Source organism: Geotrypetes seraphini, chromosome 2 (genome assembly GCF_902459505.1).
Source record: "Geotrypetes seraphini chromosome 2, aGeoSer1.1, whole genome shotgun sequence".
Classification (NCBI taxonomy): Eukaryota; Metazoa; Chordata; class Amphibia; order Gymnophiona; family Dermophiidae; genus Geotrypetes; species Geotrypetes seraphini.
The window spans coordinates 4,812,054-4,835,742 of NC_047085.1; the positions used below are offsets into that span (position 1 = coordinate 4,812,054).

Genomic DNA, 23,689 nt, shown 5'->3' on the forward strand with positions numbered 1-23,689 from the left:
TGTAGACTTGAGCCCAGATTGAGATAGGTGTAGGAGATAGTCCAGCACGGAGGATAAGGAAGCTCGCTGAGGTTCCTTTGATTTAGAAACACACCATGAGGAGAATCTAGTCCATTTCTGGGAGTAGCATTGTCGAGTGGCGGGCTTCCTGGAAGCCTCCAAGACCTCCCTCACTTCTTGTGAGAATTGGTGAGGGGTTACGTTGAGAGGAACCAAGCTGTCAGGTGGAGAGACTGCAGGTTGGGATGAAGCAGTGATCCTTGATGTTGAGTAAGTAGTGAAGGAAACACTGGAAGTGGTACTGGTTCCCTGCTGCTGAGTTGAAGTAGGAGGGAGAACCAAGGTTGTCTGGGCCACCGAGGAGCTATTAGAATCATGGTGGCCTGTTCGAGTTTCAGCTTGACCAGAGTCTTCTGGATCAGCGGGAATGGTGGGAACGCATATAGAAATCGTTTCCCCCAGTTCAGTAGAAAAGCATCTGCCTCGAGGCGATGAGGAGTGTAGATCCTGGAGCAAAACTGAGGCAGTTTGGAGTTGTGGGGAGCCGCAAAGAGGTCTATCTGAGGCGTCCCCCACTGTGTGAAGATTTGGTGAAGGGGGCTGGAATGGAGAGTCCATTCGTGCGGTTGTAGCAGACGACTTAGTTTGTCTGCTAAGACGTTGTTCTCCCCCTGAATGTAGACAGCTCTGAGGAAGGCGTTGTGGCGTATCGCCCAGTCCCAGACTCGTAGAGCTTCCTGGCAAAGGAGGGCCGAGCCCGTGCCTCCTTGCTTGTTGATATAATACATGGCGGCTTGATTGTCTGTGCGAATGAGGATCACCATGTCGTGAAGTAGGTGTTGGAAAGCTTGGAGCGCATTGAAGATGGCTCTGAGCTCCAGTAGATTGATTTGATGTAGCCTTTCCGCACTGGTCCAGAATCCTTGGGTGCGGAGACCATCCAGGTGGGTCCCCCATGCATAGTTCGACGAATCGGTTGTGAGAACTTTCTGATGGGGGGGAGAGTGCAACAGCAAACCTCTGGATAGATTCGAAGAGGTCATCCACCAAAGTAGAGACTGCCGAAGAGCAGGTGTGACTACGATGTGTTTGGTTAGTGGATCGGACGTCTGATTCCACTGTGATGCCAGGGTCCACTGGGGGATCCTGAGATGGAGTCTGGCAAAGGGTGTCACATGTACTGTGGAGGCCATATGGCCCAGGAGCACCATCAGTTGTCTCGCCGGTAGGGTTTGGCGAGTAGACACCGACTGGCAGAGATGAAGAAGAGACTCCATGCGTTGCAGAGGCAGGAATGCTCAGAGTCGAGTGGTGTCCAGGACCGCTCCGATGAAGGGGAGGGACTGGGTGGGTTGTAGATGAGACTTGGAAAAGTTGATCTCGAAGCCCAAATTCTGGAGGAAGTAGGCTGTAGCCAAGACCGCCGAAGTGACCTCTGGGGCTGACGGGGCCTTGATGAGCCAGTCGTCGAGGTATGGGAACACCTGTAGACCCCTGTCCCGGAGTGCCGCGGCCACTACCACCAGGCACTTTGTGAAGACTCTGGGGGACGAAGAGAGGCCGAATGGTAGCACTCGATACTGTAGGTGCAGATTTCCCACCCGAAATCTGAGGAACTTTCGGGAGGCCGGGTGAATGGGGATGTGAGTGTAGGCCTCCTTGAGATCCAGGGAGCATAACCAGTCGTTCTGCTCGAGGAGGGGGTATAGAGAAGCCAAAGTCAGCATGCGAAACTTCTCTTTGACCAGAAACTTGTTGAGGGCCCGAAGGTCTAAAATGGGTCGCAGGTCGCCCGTTTTCTTCGGGACAAGGAAGTACCGGGAGTAAAACCCTCGGTTCAATTGGTCTGACGGGACCGGCTCGACAGCCCGAAGCTGAAGTAAGGTTTGGACTTCCTGAAGAAGAAGGGCGGTCTGTGTCGAGCTTGAAGGATACTCCCTTGGAGGATGGTCCGGGGGGACCCGATGGAAGTGCAGAGAGTATCCTTCTCTTATGATGGTAAGGACCCATAGGTCCGTGGTTATGGCCTCCCATCGATGGTAAAAAAGATGGAGGCGGCTCCCTATGGGAGAGGCTGAGGGGTGCAGAACGGTGTCGGTTATGCTCCCAGGAGGGGAGTCAAAAGGGCTGGGGAGCCTTAGGTGCAGCCGGTGGCTGAGGTTTTTGCTGAGACTTCTGGGGAGGTTGTCTCTTCGCAGGTTGTCTCGCAGCGGGCGTTTGTCTGGGCATGTAACGCCGCTGGTAAATCAGGGGTGGCCTGGAAGGTCGAGACTGTTGAGGTTTGGGTTTGGGCCGCAGGATGGATTGAAAAGATTTTTCGTGATCCGACAGCTTCTTGGTAACAGTTTCGATAGACTCATCGAACAGGTCAGCTCCCGCACATGGTACGTTGGCGAGTCTGTCCTGGAGGTTGGGATCCATATCGATTGTACGGAGCCATGCCAGGCGACGCATGGCTACCGCGCTTGCGGCAGCACGTGCCGAGAGTTCGAATGCATCGAAGGAGGATTGCATCAGCTGGAGGCGTAATTGGGAGAGGGAGGCTACCACTTCCTCGAACTCGAATCGAGCTTGGGTGTCTATGAACGGAGTGAACTTGCGGAGCACCGGCAAGAAGAACTCCAGATAGGAAGAGAAAAAGAAATTGTAGTTCAGCACCCGTGACGCCATCATGGAGTTTTGATAGAATTTTCTACCAAATTTGTCCATCGTTCTCCCCTCTCGGCCCGGCGGTACAGAGGCGTAGACCTGAGAGGGATGAGAACGTTTAAGAGAGGACTCGACCAGTAGGGATTGGTGGGAGAGTTGAGGGCCCTCAAACCCTTTATGGTGCACGATGCGGTATCGAGCATCGAGTTTGCTGGGAATCGCCGGTATGGAGTACGGTGTTTCGAAACACTGCATGAAGTTCTGATCCAGCAATTTATGCAGAGGGAGCCGAAGCGACTCCCTTGGAGGGTTAGGTAAATGCATGGTGTCCAGATACTCTTTGGAGTATCGGGAGCCCGTGTCCAGGGTCACATCCAGATCATCCGCCATTTGTCGGAGGAATGATGAGAAAGACAATTGATCCGCCAGCGTCGGTCTGTGAGACGGGCTGGAGGAGGAAGAGGCCTCCGGGTCCATGGACATCGGGGAGTGGCAAGGAGAATCGGGTACGGGTGTCTCCTCGTACTCCGGTCCCTCCGGAGGGGACACCTCTGATGAGGAGTATCCCATACGTTGCAGTTTTTTCTGCGGTGACACCTCCGAATGGCGTGAAGAGTGCCAAGATGAGTGTCTTGATCGGTGCCCGTCTCGGTGGCGGGACGGGGATCGGGATCGTCTGTGCATCACATGGTCTCCCGAGGCCCCCAAGTGGTGGATAGGGCTGGAAGCAGTGGATCGCAACTGGGGTTGCGATGCGGATTCTTGCGATGCTACCCAAGTCTGGTAAGGAGTGAGGAAGAACTCTTCCTGACTATGCCCAGGGCTTTGAGTATCGATCGGAGGTCTGGTCCCATGTTGGCGCGGAGGCGTAATGGGCTCTAATGGCGGCATATCGGTAAGCGAGGCTTGCCGCATGGGTATCGCCGCCCTCCCCCGTTCGTCCTCGTCGGTTTTCGAGGTCGAACGGCGTGGAGGAGGGGGAGGGGGCGGACCGCCCCTTTGGACCGGTACCGGGAGGTCACCCTGTATGGCAGCGATGAGCCCGGGTCCGATGGTCTGCGTGAGCTCAACGAATTGAGCTTCCAGCATGGACCGTAGCGAAGCCGATAAGGAGGGATCCGCACCGAAAGGGGGTCCTCCTGCACGGTCATCGCGTTCCTTCGAGGTCGAGTGCTTCTGCTTAGTAGCTTTCGGCACTTTGATGACCACTGGTGGTACTGTGGAAGGAAGAGGTACCTGAACCGAGGAGACCGGGGCAGGCACCGACGTCGAGCTCGTGGATGTTGTCGGGATGAACGATGCCGGTTTCACCACACTCGATGCAGGAGGGGTCGATACCGGTTTCGCCCGAACCGGGGAGGTATCAGATGAAGTGGAGGCTGAAGGATCCTTAGCTGCGTCCATCTTGAACATCGATTCCCACAATAGGCAACGCCGTTTGAATGAGCGTGCCGTAAGGGTAGAGCAAGGCCTGCACGATTTCGGAATGTGGTCAGGACCCAAACACTGCAAACAGCGTCTGTGAGGGTCCGTGAGTGAAATCGCGCGTTGGCACTTGCTGCACTTTTTAAACCCGGTGATTGGCCGGGACATAGCCCGGAAAATCTCCGCCGCGAGGTCGAAGCCTGTAGGCCTGAGCCACGTGGCTGGCCCGTTCGACCCGCCGGAGGAAATAATCTTCTTTTTTTTTTTTTTTAACTGAAAAAGAAATGTACTGTTAATTGTAATTAAAAGAAAGCGAAAACGCGGACAAGGAAGGCAAATTTAACTGAATTCAGCTAGCGCATGATGAAGTTGAACTTCTCAGCTCCGCGGAAAGAAAAGAACTGAGGAGACACGCCCGGATCTCTGGGCGGGAAGGCACCGGCGCATGCGCGGTGCGGGCATCTAGAAACTTTTAAGTTTCTACAAGCAACACGTGCTTGTGAGACGTCCGTACCGGGGCTCTGTCTGATGACATCACCCACTAGTGAGAATACCTGCCTGCTTGTCCTGGGATAAGAGTAGCATGCGCACGTTGTTCTATTCTGAGGACCGGCAGCAGGTAACACGTCATGACTCCCCACCCCCCCCTGCTGACCCTCCCAGCCAACCTTCCCACCGCTAGACGAACACAAACCTCCTGGCTCCAGCAGCGTCCAAGGCACAGTAAACACGCTGCTTTGCGTCCTTCTACTGGCCTAATTTCCTCTTCCGCATCCCTGATGACATCATCAGAGACGCGGCAGAGGAAATTAGGGCAGTAGAAGGCTGCGAAGCAGCGAACATAAGAACATAAGAACATAAGAACTGCCATCTCCGGATCAGACCCATGGTCCATCAAGTCCGGCGATCCGCACACGCGGAGGCCCAGTCAGGTATACACCTGATGTAGTTTTAGTCACCCATATCCCTCTATGCCTCTCATAAGGAGATGTGCATCTAATTTGCCTTTGAATCCCAGCACAGTGGATTCCTTGATAACCTCCTTTGGGAGAGCATTCCAGGCGTCTACCACTCGCTGCGTAAAACAGAACTTCCTGACATTTGTCCTGGACTTGTCCCCCCTTAGCTTCAAACCATGTCCTCTTGTCCGTGTCGTGTTGGACAATGTAAATAATTTATTTTCCTGCTCTATTTTATCGATGCCTTTCAGCATTTTGAACGTCTCGATCATGTCCCCTCGCAGCCTTCTCTTCTCAAGGGAGAACAGTCCTAGTTTCTTGAGTCGTTCCTCATATTCCAAGTTCTCCATACCTCTTATTAACTTCGTTGCTCGTCTCTGCACCCTCTCTAACAGTTTTATATCCTTCTTTAGGTTGGGAGACCAATGTTGGACACAGTATTCCAAGTGTGGTCTGACCATTGCTCTATAAAGCGGTATTATGACTTTCTCCGATCTACTCGTGATTCCTTTCTTTATCATGCCTAACATTCTGTTTGCTTTCTTTGCCGCTGCCGCGCATTGTGCCGACGGCTTCAGGGTCCTATCTATCAGTACACCCAGGTCCTTTTCTTGTTCGCTCTTACCCAGAGTTGCGCCTGACATTCTATACTCGTATTCCTTATTCTTACTACCTAAATGCATTACTTTGCATTTCTCCACGTTGAACTTCATCTGCCATTGATCTGCCCATTTCTCTAACTGATACAAGTCGCTCTGGAGTTCCTCGCTATCCTCCTGCGATCTGATTGCCCGGCATAGCTTTGTGTCGTCTGCAAACTTAATGATCTCACTGGATATTCCGTCTTCCAGGTCATTGATATAAATATTAAATAGGATCGGCCCAAGCACGGAGCCCTGGGGCACACCACTAGTCACTTTCTCCCAGTCTGAGAACTTTCCATTTATGCCCACTCTCTGCTTTCTGCTTTCCAACCATTTGCCTATCCACCTTTGTATATCTCCCTCTATTCCATGGCTTTGTAGTTTCCTGAGAAGCCTTTCATGTGGAACTTTGTCGAATGCTTTCTGGAAGTCCAAATATATTATGTCCACCGGCATTCCACTATCAATTTGCTTGTTCACGGTCTCGAAAAATTGAAGTAAATTCGTCAAACATGATTTCCCTTTCCTGAACCCATGTTGACTGGGTTTCATCAAGTCGTGTGTATCTAGGTGCCGGACTATGCTATCCTTGATCAGTGCTTCAACCATCTTTCCAGGGACAGACGTAAGACTCACAGGTCTGTAGTTGCCCGGTTCCCCTCTCGATCCTTTTTTGAAAATTGGCGTGACATTCGCTATCTTCCAGTCTTCTGGTATCTGTCCAGTTCTGATTGTCAGATTGGCAAGTTTCTGCAATAGCTCTCCGATTTCAACCTTCAATTCCTTTAAAACTCTCGGGTGAATTCCATCCGGTCCAGGGGATTTGTCACTTTTAAGTTTGTCGATCTGGTAGTATATCTGGTCCAACTCCACTTCAACTGTGGTGAGGCTGTCTTCTATTACTCCACTAAACACTTTCACTGCTTCTGGTATTTTAGCGGTATCCTCCTCCGTAAAGACGGACGCAAAGAAGGAATTTAGTTTGTCAGCAATTTGTTTATCTTCCTTGATGTACCCTTTCCTTCCCTGGTCGTCCAGGGGTCCCACCGCCTCTTTTGCGGGTTTTTTTCCCTTTCACGTATCTAAAGAAGGGTTTGAAGTTTTTGGCTTCTTGCGCTATTTTTTCCTCATAGTCCTTTTTGGCCTCCCTCACCGCCTTGTGACATTTCTTTTGATCATCTTTATGTATTTTCCATGCTTCGGTTGTTTTCATGTGTTTCCATTTTTTGAAAGAGTCCTTCTTTTCTTTTATGGCTACCCTCACCTGTCTGGTAAGCCATGCCGGTTCTCCCTTACCTTTTGTTCTCCCCTCTTTGGAGATCCTTGGAATGTGGAGATTTTGTGCTTCTGAGATAGTATTTTTCAGTAGGGACCATGCCTGGTCTACCGTTTCAAGTTTGTCCACCTTTTTCTTGAGTCGTTGTTTCACCATGGCTCTCATGCGATCGTATTTGCCCTTTTTAAAATTAAAGGTTTTGGTTAAGGTTTTGGCACGTTTTCTATTCCCGATGTCAAGCTTAAAGTTGATCACATTGTGATCGCTCGTCCCCAGCGGTACCGTAACTTCTACTTCTTTTGTCGGTCCCGTGAGGCCATTTAGTACCAAGTCCAGGGTGGCGTTGTCTCTTGTCGGCTCCTTTACCAATTGTTCCAGGAAGCAATCCCCTAGCACCTCCAAGAACTTGGCCTCCTTGCCGCAGTTGGAGGTTCCTAGTTTCCAGTCTATCCTCGGGAAATTGAAGTCTCCCAATATTATTATATTGCCCGTTTTGCTTTCTTGTTTGATTTCCTCTATCATTTCTGAATCAGTTTCCTCCGCCTGTCCTGGGGGACGATAATAAAGGCCAATTTTCATGTCTGCGCTGTTTTGGCCAGGAATCTTGACCCAGAGGGACTCTAGCTTCTCTTTTGTTTCCGTTGTAGCCACTTCAACAGATTTTATTCCTTCCTGAACATATAGGGCAATACCTCCACCCTTCTGCCCTACTCGATCTCTTCTATATAGTTTGTATCCCTGCAGTACGGTGTCCCATTTGTTTTCTTCATTCCACCATGTTTCTGTTATGCCAATGATATCCATGTTCTCATGTCTTGCTATCGTCTCTAGTTCTCCCATTTTGTTTCCTAGACTTCTAGCATTTGTATACATGCATTTAAGTTCCCTTCGTGTTACCTTTTTGGACTTTCTACTCTTGGTTGTCCTTACAGTTTCCTTTACGATATCCTTTACTGCTCCTGTGTTATCTCCCATGTTTGTTGTGTGGTCATCCCCTCCTGTGTCTGGGTTGTCCTTTCCTGCTTGTTCTCCTTTGTTGGCTGTGAGGTTGACCTCTCTTGTGTATGAGTAGTAGTCCTTTGTTCCTACGTCAGGGCATCCTGTTGTCCGTACCATCGACCGGTCGTCGACTGTCGGCTTTCCCCTGTCCTTCAGTTTAAAGCCTTCTCTATTGCTTTCTTCATGTTGCCTGCCAAAACTCTTGCTCCTTCCTTGTTGAGGTGTAGTCCATCCCTTCTGTAGTACTTGCTTTTTCCCCAGAACGCCGTCCAGTTTCGCACGAAGTCGAAGCCCTCGTCTTCGCACCATCGTCTCATCCAGGCGTTGATCACTTGCAATTCCCCTTGTCTCTTTCCATCTGCTCTTGGACACTCCTGGAGCCAGGAGGTTTGTGTTCGTCTCGCAGTGGGAGGGTTGGCTGGGAGGGTCAACGGGGGTTTTGGGTGTGCCAGGTAGGGTTGGCGTAGGGGGGGGGGGGGTTAAATGGATACATGCTGCTCAGGGGGCTGGGAGGCAGGCAGGCATCGGGGGGGGGGTTAAATGGAAACATGCTGCTCAGGGGGATGGGAGGCAGGCAGGCAAGCTGGTATCATGGGGGGGGGGGGCAAAGTCTGGAACATAATGATGGAGACATAGGAAGGAGGCACTGGGGCACTAAGCAGGACAGAGGCACTGGGGGCACTAAGGACATGGGAAGGAGGGACTGGGGGCATTATGGACATAGGTAGGAGGTACTGAGGGCACTAAGGACATAGGGAGAGACACAGACAGAAAAAAATTACAGACAGACAGGCAGCGTGCAAGGAGAGAGAGACAAAGAAAAAAAAAACCAGACAGACATCTACTCTAGCACCTGTTAATGTAACGGGCTTAAAGACTAGTATGGAATAAAATGGGGAGCCTGCAAAAAGGAATTGGAAATACACACATTTTCCTCATTTTGTTTTATGGCACTTACATGCCCAAGTGCTACTCAAGGTACAGTAAGTATTTCTCTGTCCCTGGAAGCTCACAGTCTGAGGCCTTCTTTTACTAAGCCACACTTGAGGGTTTTTCCATAGCATGGATCACTAAATGCTCTTGACGCTCATAGAATTTTTGAAACCTCTACCACGGCTTAGTAAAAAGGGAGAGTTTATAGCTGAGGCAATAGGGTTGAGTGATTTATCCATAAGCTCAGGGAGTTGCAATCAAGCCTAGCTGATAATTAGATTCAGCTGATTGAACACAAACTAGTAAGTGCTTTCAATTGGGTTTTTTTTATGATATGGGTGTTGGGATGGATAACTTTAACCTTCATGATGTAAAAACTGAGTTGTGTTTAATCCAGTTCCCTTTGTCTAAAGATCAGAAACCATTCCGGTGATATGGCCAAAATCTTTTTCACATTACAATACTTTCTGATTCAGAGAGGAACTTTTCCCAGATAAGACTGCAGCTGAGGATGTAAAGAAATAGCTTTCAGGTCCCAGGACTCTTTACAAGTACTGCTCCTTCCGGCAGCAACCATCCAGGTTCTGTTTTGCAAGGTTTTTACCCCCAGCTGTCAACTTATACATCATATCCAAAATCCAAGGCACACAATGAACACAAGAGGATGGAAGATTTATTACAAAAACAAAGGAAGGAAATACACTCTCCACAATTTTGGAATTGGAATGTGCAGAGACAGCTGTCCTTAAAGTCAGTACAGAGCAGTTCTTTACAGGAATCACTGACATCTGATGGCAGTCATAGCGGTCTCTTACTGCTGGAAAAGAGGAGCACAAAATCAGAAACTGATTAGGGACGACGGTACAGGCATAGCATTATTCTTCTAAATGCAAAGTGACTATGATCTTTCTTGGGGCTGGTAGAATGGAGAGGTGCACAATTTGCCTTAGAACAGTAGCAGCAGTTCCTGGTCAAAGACCTCAGTTTTGTCATGCTGTCTCCGCAACCAGCGGCCAAGCTGCTGAGAAAAGTGGAGGTCAGCTGACAGCATGGTAGAGGTATACGGTACCATGGGCAGCAACTAGAATTCTTGCAAATGCGCCTTATTGTGAACTGCTCTGCTAGTCAGCCTTGGTGCAATCTTTTAGCAGTTAAACTTGCGAGATCCATGTCTAACATATTTCCACCCCACATACTAACCCTTTCATTACCGTCCCCAATACACCTATCGGGTAGATATTCAAAAACCTGCTTGGTCAGAACGTTATGCAGTTGAAATTGGGCAAGCCAAGAAGGTATAGGGAGAAAAGCAAAACTCAGCCACATTCATTTCATCTCTACTGCATACTCAGCCAGAATTAATGCTCAGCACAGTAAACCCCACCCCACACAAGGTCTTCAGTTTCTGTCCTCCAGCCTCTTTGAAAGAAAGAGCCATAGTTCATCACCTCTCACCTCCTCATCAATTGCATCAAGGGGGCCGTTGAAAAAGCCCTCTCTATGCAGCCTTGGCGGACGTGCGTTATAGACTATATGCCATCATCTTCTTTTCTTTCATTTCATGGATAGTGTTGATGATGTTCTTTCTAAAACCAAGTCTTGCTCGCAAAAGATTCAAAAATGGATGGCTAATAACCAACTCGCATTAAATCTTGCCCAAACTAAAATGATGATCGTGGTAGGCTTTGATGTCGAAAACCTGTGTGGGACACTTTTAAACTACATTTTTTTTAGCAACCTGAAAGCCTTTCTTACAAGCTAAACTGAAGAATTCTTTCACACACCAGCTGTAGCAGCCTGTATCTTGTTTTCTGCGAGAGTCATGTATCCTTTTGAAATGTTAAACCTGCTGGCCTTTGCAAAAGCCCTTGTCTTCATCCCCTACTGCGAAGACACTTCTTCAAGGCCCTGGTAGACTGGTATAGTCCTTACAAATGGGTTATATACCTCACTGCTACCAGCCTGCGGCCTGTTGTGTCTGAAAAGCCTGGGACTTTCCTAACGCTGAGGCCGAGGAACTGACTGACACGAAAAGGGAATCCTCACCTGCTCTGGCAATAAGGGAATCCTTCGCGAGGTACATGCGGCGGGGTGCCCTGGCCGCCGGCAACCACTTCCAATGAGACTTCCCCACCACTCCGGCCTGCACAACACTTGCACAGGCTGGCTGTGAGTACCTCGCGTCTGGAGCACAATGAGCATTTTTTTCCAATTAAAAGTGCTCATTGCCCTAGGTGTAATAAAAGTGCTGGTTAGATGAGAAAGCAATGTTACTTACCGTAACAGTTGTTATCCTGGGACAGCAGGCAGCTATTCTCACTAGTGAGTGACGTCATCCAACGGAGCCCCGATGCGGACATCTCACAAGCATACTTGCTTGTATAAACTTTTAGAAGTTTCGAGTTGCCCACACCGCGCATGCGCGAGTGCCTTCCCGCCCAATGCATCGGGCGTGTCTCCTCAGTTCAGATAGCTAGCAGAGAAGCCAACCCAGGGGAGGTGGGTGGGACGTGAGAATAGCTGCCTGCTGTCCCTGGATAACAACTGTTACGGTAAGTAACATTGCTTTATCCCAGGACAAGCAGGCAGGTATTCTCACTAGTGGGTGACCTCCAAGCTAACCACAATGGGATGGAGGGAGAGTTGGCAACTTAGGAGAATAAATTCTGTAACACTGTTTGGCCAAACTGTCCAACCCGTCTGGAGAAAGTATCCAGACAATAGTGAGAGGTGAAGGTATGAACCGAGGACCAAGTGGCAGCTTTACAAATCTCCTCAATCGGTGTCGATCTGAGGAAAGCGACAGAGGCTGCCATTGCTCTGACCTTATGGGCTGTGACTTTACTGTGAAGGGGTAATCCAGGCTGGATAGCAGAAAGAGATACAAGTCGCCATCCAGTTGGAGATGGTACGCTTAGAGATAGGGTGCCCCAACTTGTTCGGATCGAAGGAGACGAAAAGTTGAGGAGCAGTTCTGTGAGGCTTGGTGCGTTACAGGTAGAAAGCCAAAGCACGCTTACAGTCCAGAGTGTGAAGAGCAGATTCTCCAGGATGAGAATGTGGCTTCGGAAAAAATACAGGAAGAACAATGGATTGATTCAGATGAAATTCCGAGACCACCTTGGGGAGGAATTTGGGATGAGTGCGAAGGACCACCTTGTCATGATGAAACACAATAAAGGGCGGATCCGCAACCAATGCTTGAAGTTCACTCACTCGACGGGCAGAAGTGAGGCCAATGAGAAGCACCACTTTCCAAGTGAGAAATTTCAGAGGAGCCTTGTTAAGAGGTTCAAATGGAGGCTTCATAAGTTGAGAAAGGACAACATTGAGGTCCCAAACCACTGGAGGCAGTTTGAGGGGAGGATTAACATAGAAAAGTCCTTTCATGAACCGGGAAACCACAGGATGTGCAGAAAGAGGTTTTCCCTGAAGAGGCTGGTGAAACGCAGCAATCGCACTAAGATGAACTCTGATCGATGTAGACTTGAGGCCAGAGTGAGACAGGTGCAAAAGGTAGTCCAAAACAGAGGACAAGGAGGCATGTTGAGGCTCCTTGCGCTGGGAAAAACACCAAGTAGAGAATCTAGTCCATTTCTGGGAATAGCATTGTCTAGTAGCAGGCTTCCTTGAAGCTTCCAAAACATCCCGCACAGCTGGTGAAAACTGAAGAGAAATTACGCCGAGAGGAACCAAGCTGTCAGGTGTAGCGACTGCAGGTTGGGATGAAGCAGAGATCCCTGATACTGCGTAAGTAGAGACGGAAACACTGGCAGCAGGAAGGGCTCCCTGCAGCTGAGTTGCAGAAGAAGGGAGTACCAAGGCTGCCTGGGCCACCGAGGAGCAATCAGAATCATGGTGGCCCTGTCGGACTTGAGCTTGACCAGAGTCTTTTGAATGAGAGGAAACGCATACAGAAAGAGATTCCCCCAGTCCAGAAGAAAAGCATCTGCCTCGAGACGATGAGGAGTGTAGATCCTGGAGCAGAACTGGGGCAGTTTGAAGTTGTGGGGAGCTGCAAAGAGGTCTATCTGAGGCGTCCCCCACAGGACGAAGATTTGATGAAGGGGCGTGGAATGGAGAGTCCACTCGTGAGGCTGGAGAAGAAGACTCCAGTTGTCCGCCAAGGCATTGTCCGCCCCCTGAATGTAGACAGCTTTGAGGAAGGTGTTGTGGCGAATCGCCCAATCCCAAACTTTCAGAGCTTCCTGACAGAGGGAGGCCGATCCCGTGCCTCCCTGCTTGTTGACATAATACATGGCGACCTGATTGTCCATACGAATGAGGACCACCATGTCGTGAAGTAGATGCTGAAAAGCAATGAGAGCGTTGAAAATCGCCCTGAGTTCCAGGAGATTGATATGGCACAGACGATACTCACTCGTCCAATAGCCCTGGGTGCGGAGCCCGTCCAGATGAGCCCCCCAAGCATAGGTCGAGGAGTCGGTCGTGAGGACCTTCTGATGGGTAGGCATGTGAAACAGCAAACCTCTGGACAGATTGGAAGAGAGCATCCACCAGCGAAGTGACTGCAGCAGAGCAGGAGTGACCTGAATGTGACGAGTCAGAGGGTCGGAGATCTGCGACCATTGGGAAGCCAGGGTCCACTGAGGATTCCGCAGGTGAAGTCTGGCAAAAGGAGTCACGTGAACCGTAGAGGCCATGTGGCCCAGGAGCACCATCATGTGTCTCGCCGAGATGGACGGGCGAGAAGAGACCGAGTGACAAAGATGAAGAAGATCCGCCAGGCGCTGAGGAGGGAGGAACGCTCTGAGTTGAACAGCTCCGATGAAGGGGAGAGTCTGTGAATGTTGAAGATGGGATTTGGGAAAGTTGATCTCGAATCCCAGACTCTGTAGAAACCAGACAGTCCTCTGAGTGGCCCGGATGACCCCCTGAGACGTGGAATCCTTGATGAGCCAGTCGTCGAGGTAGGGAAACACCTGCAAACCATGGTTCCAGAGTGCTGCGGCCACCACAACCAGGCACTTGGTGAAGACCCTGGGAGATGACGCCAGGCCGAAAGGAAGCACTCTGTACTGAAGATGAGGATGTCCCACCCGAAATCTGAGGTATTGACGGGAGGCCGGATGGATGGGAATATGAGTGTAGGCCTCCTTGAGATCCAGGAAGCATAACCAGTCGTTCTGCTTGAGGAGGGGATAGAGAGAAGCCAGGGTCAACATGCGAAACTTCTCCCTGACCAGGAATTTGTTGAGCACCCTGAGGTCCAAAATAGGACGCAGGTCGCCCGTCTTCTTCGGAACAAGGAAGTATCGGGAGTAAAACCCCCTGTTCCTTTGGTCCACAGGGACCAAAGGGACCCAGCTCGACGGCACGAAGCCGGAGCAAAGCCTGAGCTTCCTGAAGAAGAAGGGCGGTCTGGGTTAAGTTGGAAGGATACTCTCTTGGAGGATGTTCCGGAGGAACATGATGGAACTGAAGAGAGTATCCCTCCCTTACGATGAAAATGACCCAGAGGTCGGTGGTTATAATCGTCCATCGATGGTAAAAATGATGGAGACGACCTCCGATGGGAAAAAGCGGGGAGGGCAGAACGGTGGAAGTTATGCTCCCTACGAGACAGTCAAAAAGGCTGGGGAGCCTTGGGGACAGCAGAAGGTTGAGGCTTTTGTTGGGGCTTCTGCTGATGCTGCCTCTTCACTGGCGGCCGAATGGCGGGGGCCTGCTTCGGCGGGTAGCGTCGCTGATAAATCATAGGAGGACGAGCGGACGAGAGATGGCAGGCTTGGGCTTCTGGCGGAGGATGGACTGAAAAGATTTTTCATGCTTGGATAACTTCTCTGTAGCTGCCTCAATGGACTCGTCGAACAGGCCCGCCCCCGCACAGGGAACGTTCGCCAGTCTGTCCTGGAGGTTCGGGTCCATATCGATGGTGCGAAGCCATGCCAAGCGCCTCATGGCCACCGAACAGGCTGCCGCCCTGGCCGAGAGCTCGAAAGCGTCGTAAGACGACTGCATCATCTGCAGACTTAGCTGGGACAACGATGCCAGTACCTCGGAGTATTCGAAGCGAGCCTGAGAGTCCAGATAGGGCAAAAACTTTTGCAGGATGGAGAGGAAAAACTCGAAGTAGGTGGCAAAATGAAAGCTGTAATTGAGGACTCGAGAAGCCATCATCGAGTTCTGGTAGATGCGCCTGCCAAAACGGTCCATGGTTTTGCCCTCCCGGCCAGGAGGGGTGGAAGCATAGACCTGGGAGGGGTGAGACCGCTTCAGAGAGGATTCCACCAATAGAGACTGGTGCGAAAGCTGTGCCCCATCGAAGCCCTTATGGTGCACCGTGCGGTAGCGAGCATCCAACTTCCCCGGGACCGCCGGGATGGAGTAAGGAGTCTCGAAACACCGCATGAAAGTCTGGTCCAGAAGCTTGTGCAGAGGCAGGCGCAGAGACTCGGCAGGAGGTTGAGGAAGATGCATCGTCTTGAGGTACTCCTTCGAGAACTTGGAACCCGAATCCAGGGTGATATCCAGATCCACCGCCATCTGCCTCAGGAAGGACGAGAAGGACAACTGGTCCGCCAGAGTCGGGCCACAAGGCGGGCTCGAAGACGATGAGGCAGCCTGGTCCGCCGATGTCGAGGACCGGCACGGAGAAAACGAGCCCCTGCAGTCTTCAAGTTCTGGCATGGGAGGAGGGGGCGAGTATTCCGGAGAAAACTCCCGGAAAGGTTGCTTCCGACGAGGCGAGGCATGCCTCGATGAATGCCTTGATCGAAGACCGGAGCTGCGTCGAGAAGCAGGCCTCGAGCGACGAGGTGAGCGACGCCCAGACGAGGTAGCCACCGAGCAGATGGGACTGGAGGCCGTGGATCGAAGCAGCAACGGCTGAAACAAGGTCCCCCGAGGCGCTCCCCAAGGTTCGAGTCTCGGCAAGCCATGAAATGAAGGTAGCGGATCCAAGGGTGGCATGGGCAAAGACTCTGCTCCCTGCGAGACATGCCCCGAAGCCAGACCAGACACTCGCCGAGACTCTGCTCCCAGCAATGAGAGTGTGCGCCGAGGAGGCACCGGAGGCGGCTCGATCTTGCGGGAGGCTTCCGCGTGCCCAGGCTGGATATTGGAGAGAAGCGTCGGCCCATGTTTGGTCAAGAGCTTGACAAACCGCTGCTCCATCAAGGCATGAAACGACGCCAGCAAAGAGGGATCCACATCAGAAATGGGACCTCCTGCACGGACGTCAGTCAGCCGGCCACCAGGGGGCTTGGATTTGGAGGCCTTGGGCACCTTAAGCACCACTGGAGGGATAGGGGGCTGCGCTAACTGACCTGAAGAGACAGCGCAGCCTGCGTCGAGGTGGAAGCCGGCGTGAACGAGGCAGGCTTGAGCAGACTCAAGGCCGAAGTTGTAGAATCGGAAGTCGAAGGCGTGGCGCCCTGGGAAGAGGGCCGCACTGGGGACGCCTCCATGCCAAACAGCGACTCCCACAAAATACAGCGACGCTTAAATGCACGTGCTGTGAGCGTGGAGCAAGGCCGGCACGATTTCGGAAGATGTTGCGGACCGAGACACTGAAGACAGCATCGATGCAGGTCCGTCAACGAAATCGCGCGCAGGCACTTGACACACTTTTTAAAACCGGTAACAGGCCGGGACATAGGCCGAAAAAGCTCCGCCGCAAAGGTTGAAGCCGCGGGGCCGCGGCTGCGCAACCTGCCCGATCGAACGAAATTTTTTTTTTTTTTTCCCAAAAACAACACAACACAACGTGAGCCAACAGGGATGAGCAAAAGAACCCAAACCCGCGGGCACAAAAAGGGAACTTTGCGCCGAGAGTTCAAAGGCAAACTTCTCAGCTCCGCGGAAGAGAAAGAACTGAGGAGACACGGGCATCGGGCGGGAAGGCACTTGTGCATGCGCGGTGTGGGCAACTCAAAACTTCTAAAAGTTTCTACAAGCAAGTATGCTTGTGAGATGTCCGTATCGGGGCTCCGTTGGATGACGTCACCCACTAGTGAGAATACCTACCTGCTTGTCCTGGGATAAAAAAACAATACAAATGGCAGTTTTAAAGGGAATTGAGTCCTTTAGACTGGCACACTTCAGGATTTTTTTTTTTTTTTAAACTTAGAACAGACTCCACGGCTCACAAAGCTGGAGGCCTGACCAACCAGGGGGCCAGGCTGCCAGCTGAAGCACTTCTACAAAAATATGGGGAGGTGGGGGAGTGACCCAGCACAAGACCCGCCGAGTTTAACACCCACAAGGTCGGACAGATCCTCAAACAGGACCCGTCCAAACTCTATCTGGCACAAAAGGGGAACCCAGGAGTCCATAACAAAATTCCAACAGTACTAAGAGGGGAGCCAAATTAGTCTTACCACCTGCTAATGGAGACTGAGGAAGACTGGATTGCAAGAGGGGAAGCTATCCTGATATACAAGTTTATTCTCAGTCTCCACCTGCTGGTAGCAGTGAGGTATAGAACCCATTCATAAGGACTATACCAGTCTACAGGCTAACAGAAAGAAAATTAGCAGGTAAGAACCTAATTTCTCCTTTTAAGCAACCTAGAAAGCTTTTCTTACAAGCTAAACTGAAGAATTCTATCACACTCCAGCTGTAGCAGCCTGTGCATTGCTATCTGTGAGAGTCATGTATCCTTTTGAAATGCTAAACCTGCTGGCCTTTGCAAAAGCCCTTGTCTCCATCCCCTGCTGAGAAGACACTTCTTCAAGGCCCTGTGGCCATTGTTTGTGCTGTGACATTATCAGTGCTGTATGACACTTCAGGACTGCTCAACATATGCCAGGCATCCAGAAGACCATAAATCCATAAAACCCCCAGAAGGAAGGAGGGGGAGAAGAGGGGAGCCAACATACCCATGTGAAGACAAGAAAGAACTTTTAACACACAGGTTGGACATTTGCTGCCTGCCTTTGATTTGAGCCATGGGAACTAGGCCTGGCCAGGTGCTGGAATGCCACTCTTGCATCTTTGTTTCAATTTATTGTACAAGACTGTTTACAAGGATGCCATCCTGAAGACTTACAGTGCTGTAAAACCTACAAGTCAGCATCCAAGAGGTGATAAGAACTCCAGACATGGAGGCGAAGATGAAGAAAGTTCAAGAAGTTACCCAATGTTCCTGTCCTGCACACCCCCGGAGAGGAGGGATGATGGAGGTGTGGACTGAGGGTGGGATAGATAGGTAAGCATTTTTGCACCAATAGGGAATAGGGTGGTACATGACCAGAGTTAGGGGATGTGCAACTTAGAACAAAGAATTTTTCTGTACATAACTCCATGCAGTCACAGGAAGCATTAGAGAGAGACTCAGGTATACCGGCAGGGACCTGCTAGCCCCGTGCACAGCATAATTGGCATAGGTTCTATTCTCATAAGAATTGCCGCTGCTGGGTCAGACCAGTGGTCCATCGTGCCCAGCAGTCCACTCACGTGGCGGCCCCCAGGTCAAAAACCAGTGCCCTAAGACCAGCCCTACCTGCTTACATTCCGGTTCAGCAGGAGCTTGTCTAACTTTGTCTTGACTCCCTGGAGGGTATTTTCCCCTATAACAGCCTCCGGAAGAGGGTTCCAGTTTTCCACCACTCTCTGGGTGAAGAAGAACTTCCTTACATTTGTACAGAATCTATCCCCTTTTAACTTCAGAGAGTGCCCTCTCGTTCTCTCTACCTTGGAGAGGGTGAACAACCTGTCTTTATCTACTAAGTCTATTGCCTTCAGTATCTTGAATGTATTGATCATGTCCCCTCTCAGTCTCCTCTTTTCAGGGGAGAAGAGGCCCAGTTTCTCTAGTCTCTCACTGTACGGCACTTTCCATTGCATATTCTGAACTGACAATATGGTCAAATATATTTTATTGAGCAATCAAAAACACAACAGAGTAACACAAAATACAGAACCTGCTCAAAATTTTGAAATATTTCCCACAAGAACCACCCTCCCCCCCAAATCCCCACCCAACCCCCCTTCCCCACCATACCCACCCCTGGGTCCTCCTTCGAAACACAAATCAACAAAATCTGAATAACAAACTATACAAAAGAGTCACAAAAGGGGAAGTACAAACAAAAGCTTCAATTAAGTATACGGCTATGAGCCAGAGGGGTCAAAGTATTCCAGAAAGGTTCCCAAGTGGTCTGGAAAAGACGACCTGGGCGAGAAGACAAGTCAGTCACATCCCTTCGCTCCCACATCAAAAGAGCGATCATGCGGCTCCTCCAAAGGGAATAGTCCGGAGCCTCAGCCTCAAGCCATTTTAACAGGATACATTTCAATGCAATCAGGATAGACCACTTGAGGAAAGCTGCAACTCCTTTGGAACGAAGAAAGTAGTGAGGAACAGTCCCAAATAAAAGCAAAGGGGAACTGCGAACAGTAACTCGCCAAATAGTCTCCACAAAAGCAAATATAGCAGTCCAAAAAAGTTGTATCTGAGGACAAGTCCAAAACATGTGGCCTAAGCTGGCTTCCGGAGCCTGACAACGAAGGCAGGCTGCATGGGGACGGAAGTGAGCCAAATATGCCCTTTTAGGAGAAATATATAAACGAAAAATCAATTTAAAATGTTGCTCCCAAAAGGTAGTGTATTTACGAAAAGCGGGCAGTCGACGGACAGCCTGAAGGAGGATATCAGAAGGCAAATCAACAGCAAGATCACAGGACCAAGCATCACGCAGCTTAGAATAGTCAAACAAAGGGCATTCATCCTTCAAGTGGCGGTGATGAAACGTGAGAGGGACCGGTTGTTGAGAACCAAGGGTAAAGGCCGTAGACAAAGTCTCATGACAGGCGGCCTGCAAGGAAGTAGAAGGTAAGGAAGAGATGTAATGATGGATTTGCATGTAAGCAAAATAGTCAGTAGGAGGGAGATCAAATTCAGCTCGTAACTGAGCAAAAGTTTTAGGGGCGCCTTCATCAGTAACCAAGTGAAATAGATAATGAATGCCCTTTGTTTCCCACCGAGCAAAACTCGGCCCATCAATCCCAGGTAAGAAAGAACCATTGAAACGAATAGGAAGGAAGGGAGAGACAGAAGAAGAAAGAGTGTGAAATTTACAGACCCAACGCCAAACCTTCCTTAAGGGTCGATGCAATACTTTCATAGAAAGAGACTCAGGTGCAAAAGAAGGAATAGAATGAAGATAGGCACTGAAATGAGTAGAAGAAAAGCAAGAAAGTTCCAGAGTCGAGTTAGTAAATGCTGAAGTACCCCTAAAGAGATCGTTAATATGCCTCATGCCACAACCAACTGTCAAATAGCGAAGATTCAATAATCCCAAGCCACCCCTATACCAGAGAGTCGCCGCCCGCTTATAAGGCAAGCGAGGCCTCTTCCCCGCCCAAAGAAATTTCTGGACCAGTCGTTCCAAGCGGCGCTCGTCACGAAACGTCAAATAAAGGGGAAGGACCTGAAAAACATAAAGCCAACAGGGGACCAAAAGCATGTTATACAGGTGTACTCGACCCAAAAGTGAGAAAGGAAGAGACTCCCAAAGGTGCAACCTATTCTGTAACGTCTGAAACAACGGGGTTACATTCAACCGGTACAAACTAGATAAGTCTAGCGGAATATTAACCCCCAAGTACCGCAAAGAAGAATCAGCCCAACGAAGAGGGAAAACACCCCTCCACGAAGTACGTAAATCTGGTGGAAAAGGTAAGGCCAAGCATTTGTCGAAGTTAAGAGACAGCCCTGAATAAAAACCAAATTCAGAGATGAGATCCAGAGCCGCCGGGAGAGAATCTTCAGGTCGGGTAAGAATTAAAAACATATCATCCGCGTACGCCAGAGTCTTAAGTTCGAAGTCACCGACCGAGAGACCTCGGACCTCCGCGAACCCCCTAAGAGTGCATAACAACGGTTCCAAAGAAAGAAGAAACAAAAGAGGGGAGAGAGGGCATCCCTGTCGGGTTCCACAAAGAATAGGGAAAGAGTCAGTACAAGTCCCATTAACAAGCAATGATGCCAAGGGATTGGAATAGAGGGAACGCACAGCGTCTAGAAAGAACCCCCCGAGCCCCACATACTCCAAGGTACGAAACAAGAAGGACCAGTGAATGCTATCAAACGCCTTAGAAGCATCCAAGCTAACAAACAAGGTCGGAATCCGGAAAGATTGACACTGAGCAAGAGCAAGAAGTAGCTTGCGGACATTATGGACAGACTGTCGGCCTCGAACAAAACCTACCTGATCCTCATGGATAAGCAGCGGTAAATGAGGAGCAAGACGATCAGCCAACATACGAGCAAAAAGTTTAAGGTCCACATTGATCAAGGAAATGGGACGATAAGATTCCGGCAAATCAGCAGCCTTACCAGGCTTCAAGAGTAAGGTAATAAGGGCCTCATTTGCAAAACGTGGAAAAGAACCATGGACCGTAGCTGCATCAAAATAAGCCAATAAAGGTCCATAAAGTGTCGGAGAAAGGAGCCGATAGAAGTCACCCGAGAACCCATCCGGGCCCGGAGCCCGGTCAGAGCGGAGCGATTTAATAGCAGACTCCAATTCAACCGCCCTAAATGGACTATTAAGAGAGGAAATCGCAGCCGCTGACAAACGAGGCAACCCAGAAGAGTGAAGATAGTCCGATATCATATCCAAAGAAGCGTCATCCGGAGCTTCATATAACCGACGAAAGAAATCAAATAAGACCCCAGAGATCTCAGAAGTCCAAGACACCACCCCTCCGCCCCGGGTACACAGAGATAAAATCGGCTTCCTACCAGTCGTAGCGTTAACCAAACGAGCTCTGAACTGACAATATAATATTCTTTCTGATATGTCTTTGCTGCTGTAATTTTGTAAGTTTTATATAACTACAATAAAACATATTGTCTGTTTGGGAAAATACAATGCCATCTCGTAGTCACTCCAGTGAGGTAAACTAAGCGGCTTTACTTCAGCTTCCTTCACTAGTCCATCTTATGTATCTTGAAGTTCACAATGTATCAATTTCACCTTCTCTTAAACATTCTTCACCGTTTTTAATTCTTCTCCAATGCTAAATTAACCCTTTATTTGGCATTGTTGCTTAAAAGCAGCCGCGTGGCAGGAGAGGGCAGCGGCAGCGGACTTGGACCAGGAAGAGGAGAGGTAGCCGGGAGAGGAAGAGGGCAGCGGCGAGGAACGGGCAGTAGCGAGAGTTAGCTCCACCCACCCGCGTCACCAGCCGAGTCAGCGCCCGGACTCCCCCTTAAGAGGGGAGGGGGGGCAACGGCCTGTGGCCGTTCGGCGCACGGCAAAGGTGAGCGAGAGCGCCTTTGTGAAGGGCCTTGAGAAGGGTCGAGCAAAGACAGCCAAGGACTCCAGAACACCAGGTAAGGAAGAAGCGAGCACGCATGTAAGGAGAGCGCACACACAAGAAGAAAACACACAATAAGACACACACAAGACAGGAAAAGATAAAGAAGCAGCAGGCTCCAGGGACAAGAAGGAGGCCCAAGGGGGAATAACAGACCCACCAAGACAAAAAGCGGCAGAAGAAGTAGACAGGAAAGAGCCAAGCACAGGAGAGAGCACAGCGCCCGCCCACATAAAGACATAAGACAAGGAAGAGAGCATCTAGTGGACTGCGAAGAAAGAGAAATGGAAGCAGCAGGAACCCGGAGGAGCTTCCCAGTGTACTGCACGGAGTGTCATATGTATGACTACCTTCCCTCGGGAAGGCAGGCATACATATGCAGTTGGTGTCAGGAACTGGAAAGCCTGAAGAAGGAAGTTGGTCGACTGCAGTGCAGAGTTCAAGAGCTGGAGGGGCTCCACATCTCAGAAGCACCATTCAAGACAACTGAAGACCCCGCAAGAGAAAGCCACATCGAGGAGCAAGTAAGGGAGCTCGAAAGGTTCATCGAGGAGGCCTACAGGCAGGTAGAAGGGCAGGATCCATCAGCAGCGCTGGAGCGAGGAAGCTACGTCTACACAAGATGGAGGACAGGGGCCAACAGATGGAAGACAGGAACCCACAGACGCCAAGGATGAAGGACCACATGGAAGATTCGAGCAAGCAGAGAGGGCGAAGACTGGCGGGTACCCCGGAAGAGAAGTACTGAACCACACCGAGGATACAGACTTGAGACCAGAGAGGAAGCTGAAGAAGGGGAAATCTGCAGTCGTTGTGGGAGACTCAATCCTGAGAGAAGTGGACAGTCACGTAGCAGGAGGGAGAGAAGATCGACTAGTGACCTGTCTCCCAGGAGCAAGAACGAAGGACATTACCGACAGAATCGAGAGGATCCTGGATGGCGCAGAAACAGAAGAGACAGCAGTGATAATCCACGTGGGAACAAATGATGTCAACAGGAGAAATTACAGCAGGACTACGCTAACTGAACAGTTCAAGATCCTAGGAAAGAAACTGAGGCTGAGGACACAGAAGATAGCATTCTCAGAGATTCTGCCAGTACCGAGGGCAGACGTGAAGAGGCAGACCGAGCTACAAGCAATAAACGCATGGTTGAGGAGATGGTGCGAAGAAGAAGGATTCCTTTTTGTGAGGAACTGGACAACTTTTGGGGGGAAGAACAAGCTCTTCAGGAGGGACGGACTTCCCTTTTTGTTCTACTTTCCTATACTGATTTGTATTTCACATCCCCTCTTCCCTTGTGTTATGAGTGTGTTAAGTTAAACTTTAATCCCTAATGTTATTATATAAAGTTTTATATTGTATTGTTTCCCATCAAATGTAATTTTAAACTGTTCATTGCTTAGAAATATGATTAAGCGATTAATAAAAAAAAACCCATTAAACTTGAAACTTAAAACCCGTAGGCGAATGGGACATGGAGGGGAAAATGGACTCAGCAAAATCGAAAGTCG

The 23,689-nt window shown here is 50.0% G+C and overlaps 1 protein-coding gene across 2 annotated transcripts in view; it reads right to left on the reverse strand.

Moving 5' to 3' along the window:
• Positions 1 to 9,540: 9,540 nt before the first annotated feature.
• Positions 9,541 to 23,689, reverse strand: part of LOC117356031 (cilia- and flagella-associated protein 20) — an 87,149-nt gene continuing 73,000 nt past the window's right edge. Inside the window, exon 6 of one of the 2 annotated variants that reach the window (XM_033935280.1) lies at positions 9,541 to 9,702. In XM_033935280.1, the coding sequence (XP_033791171.1) occupies positions 9,697 to 9,702 (6 nt within the window). In that variant the 3' untranslated portion in view covers positions 9,541 to 9,696. The remainder of the gene's footprint in view (positions 9,703 to 23,689) is intronic. The other variant, XM_033935281.1, reaches the window with a different exon arrangement.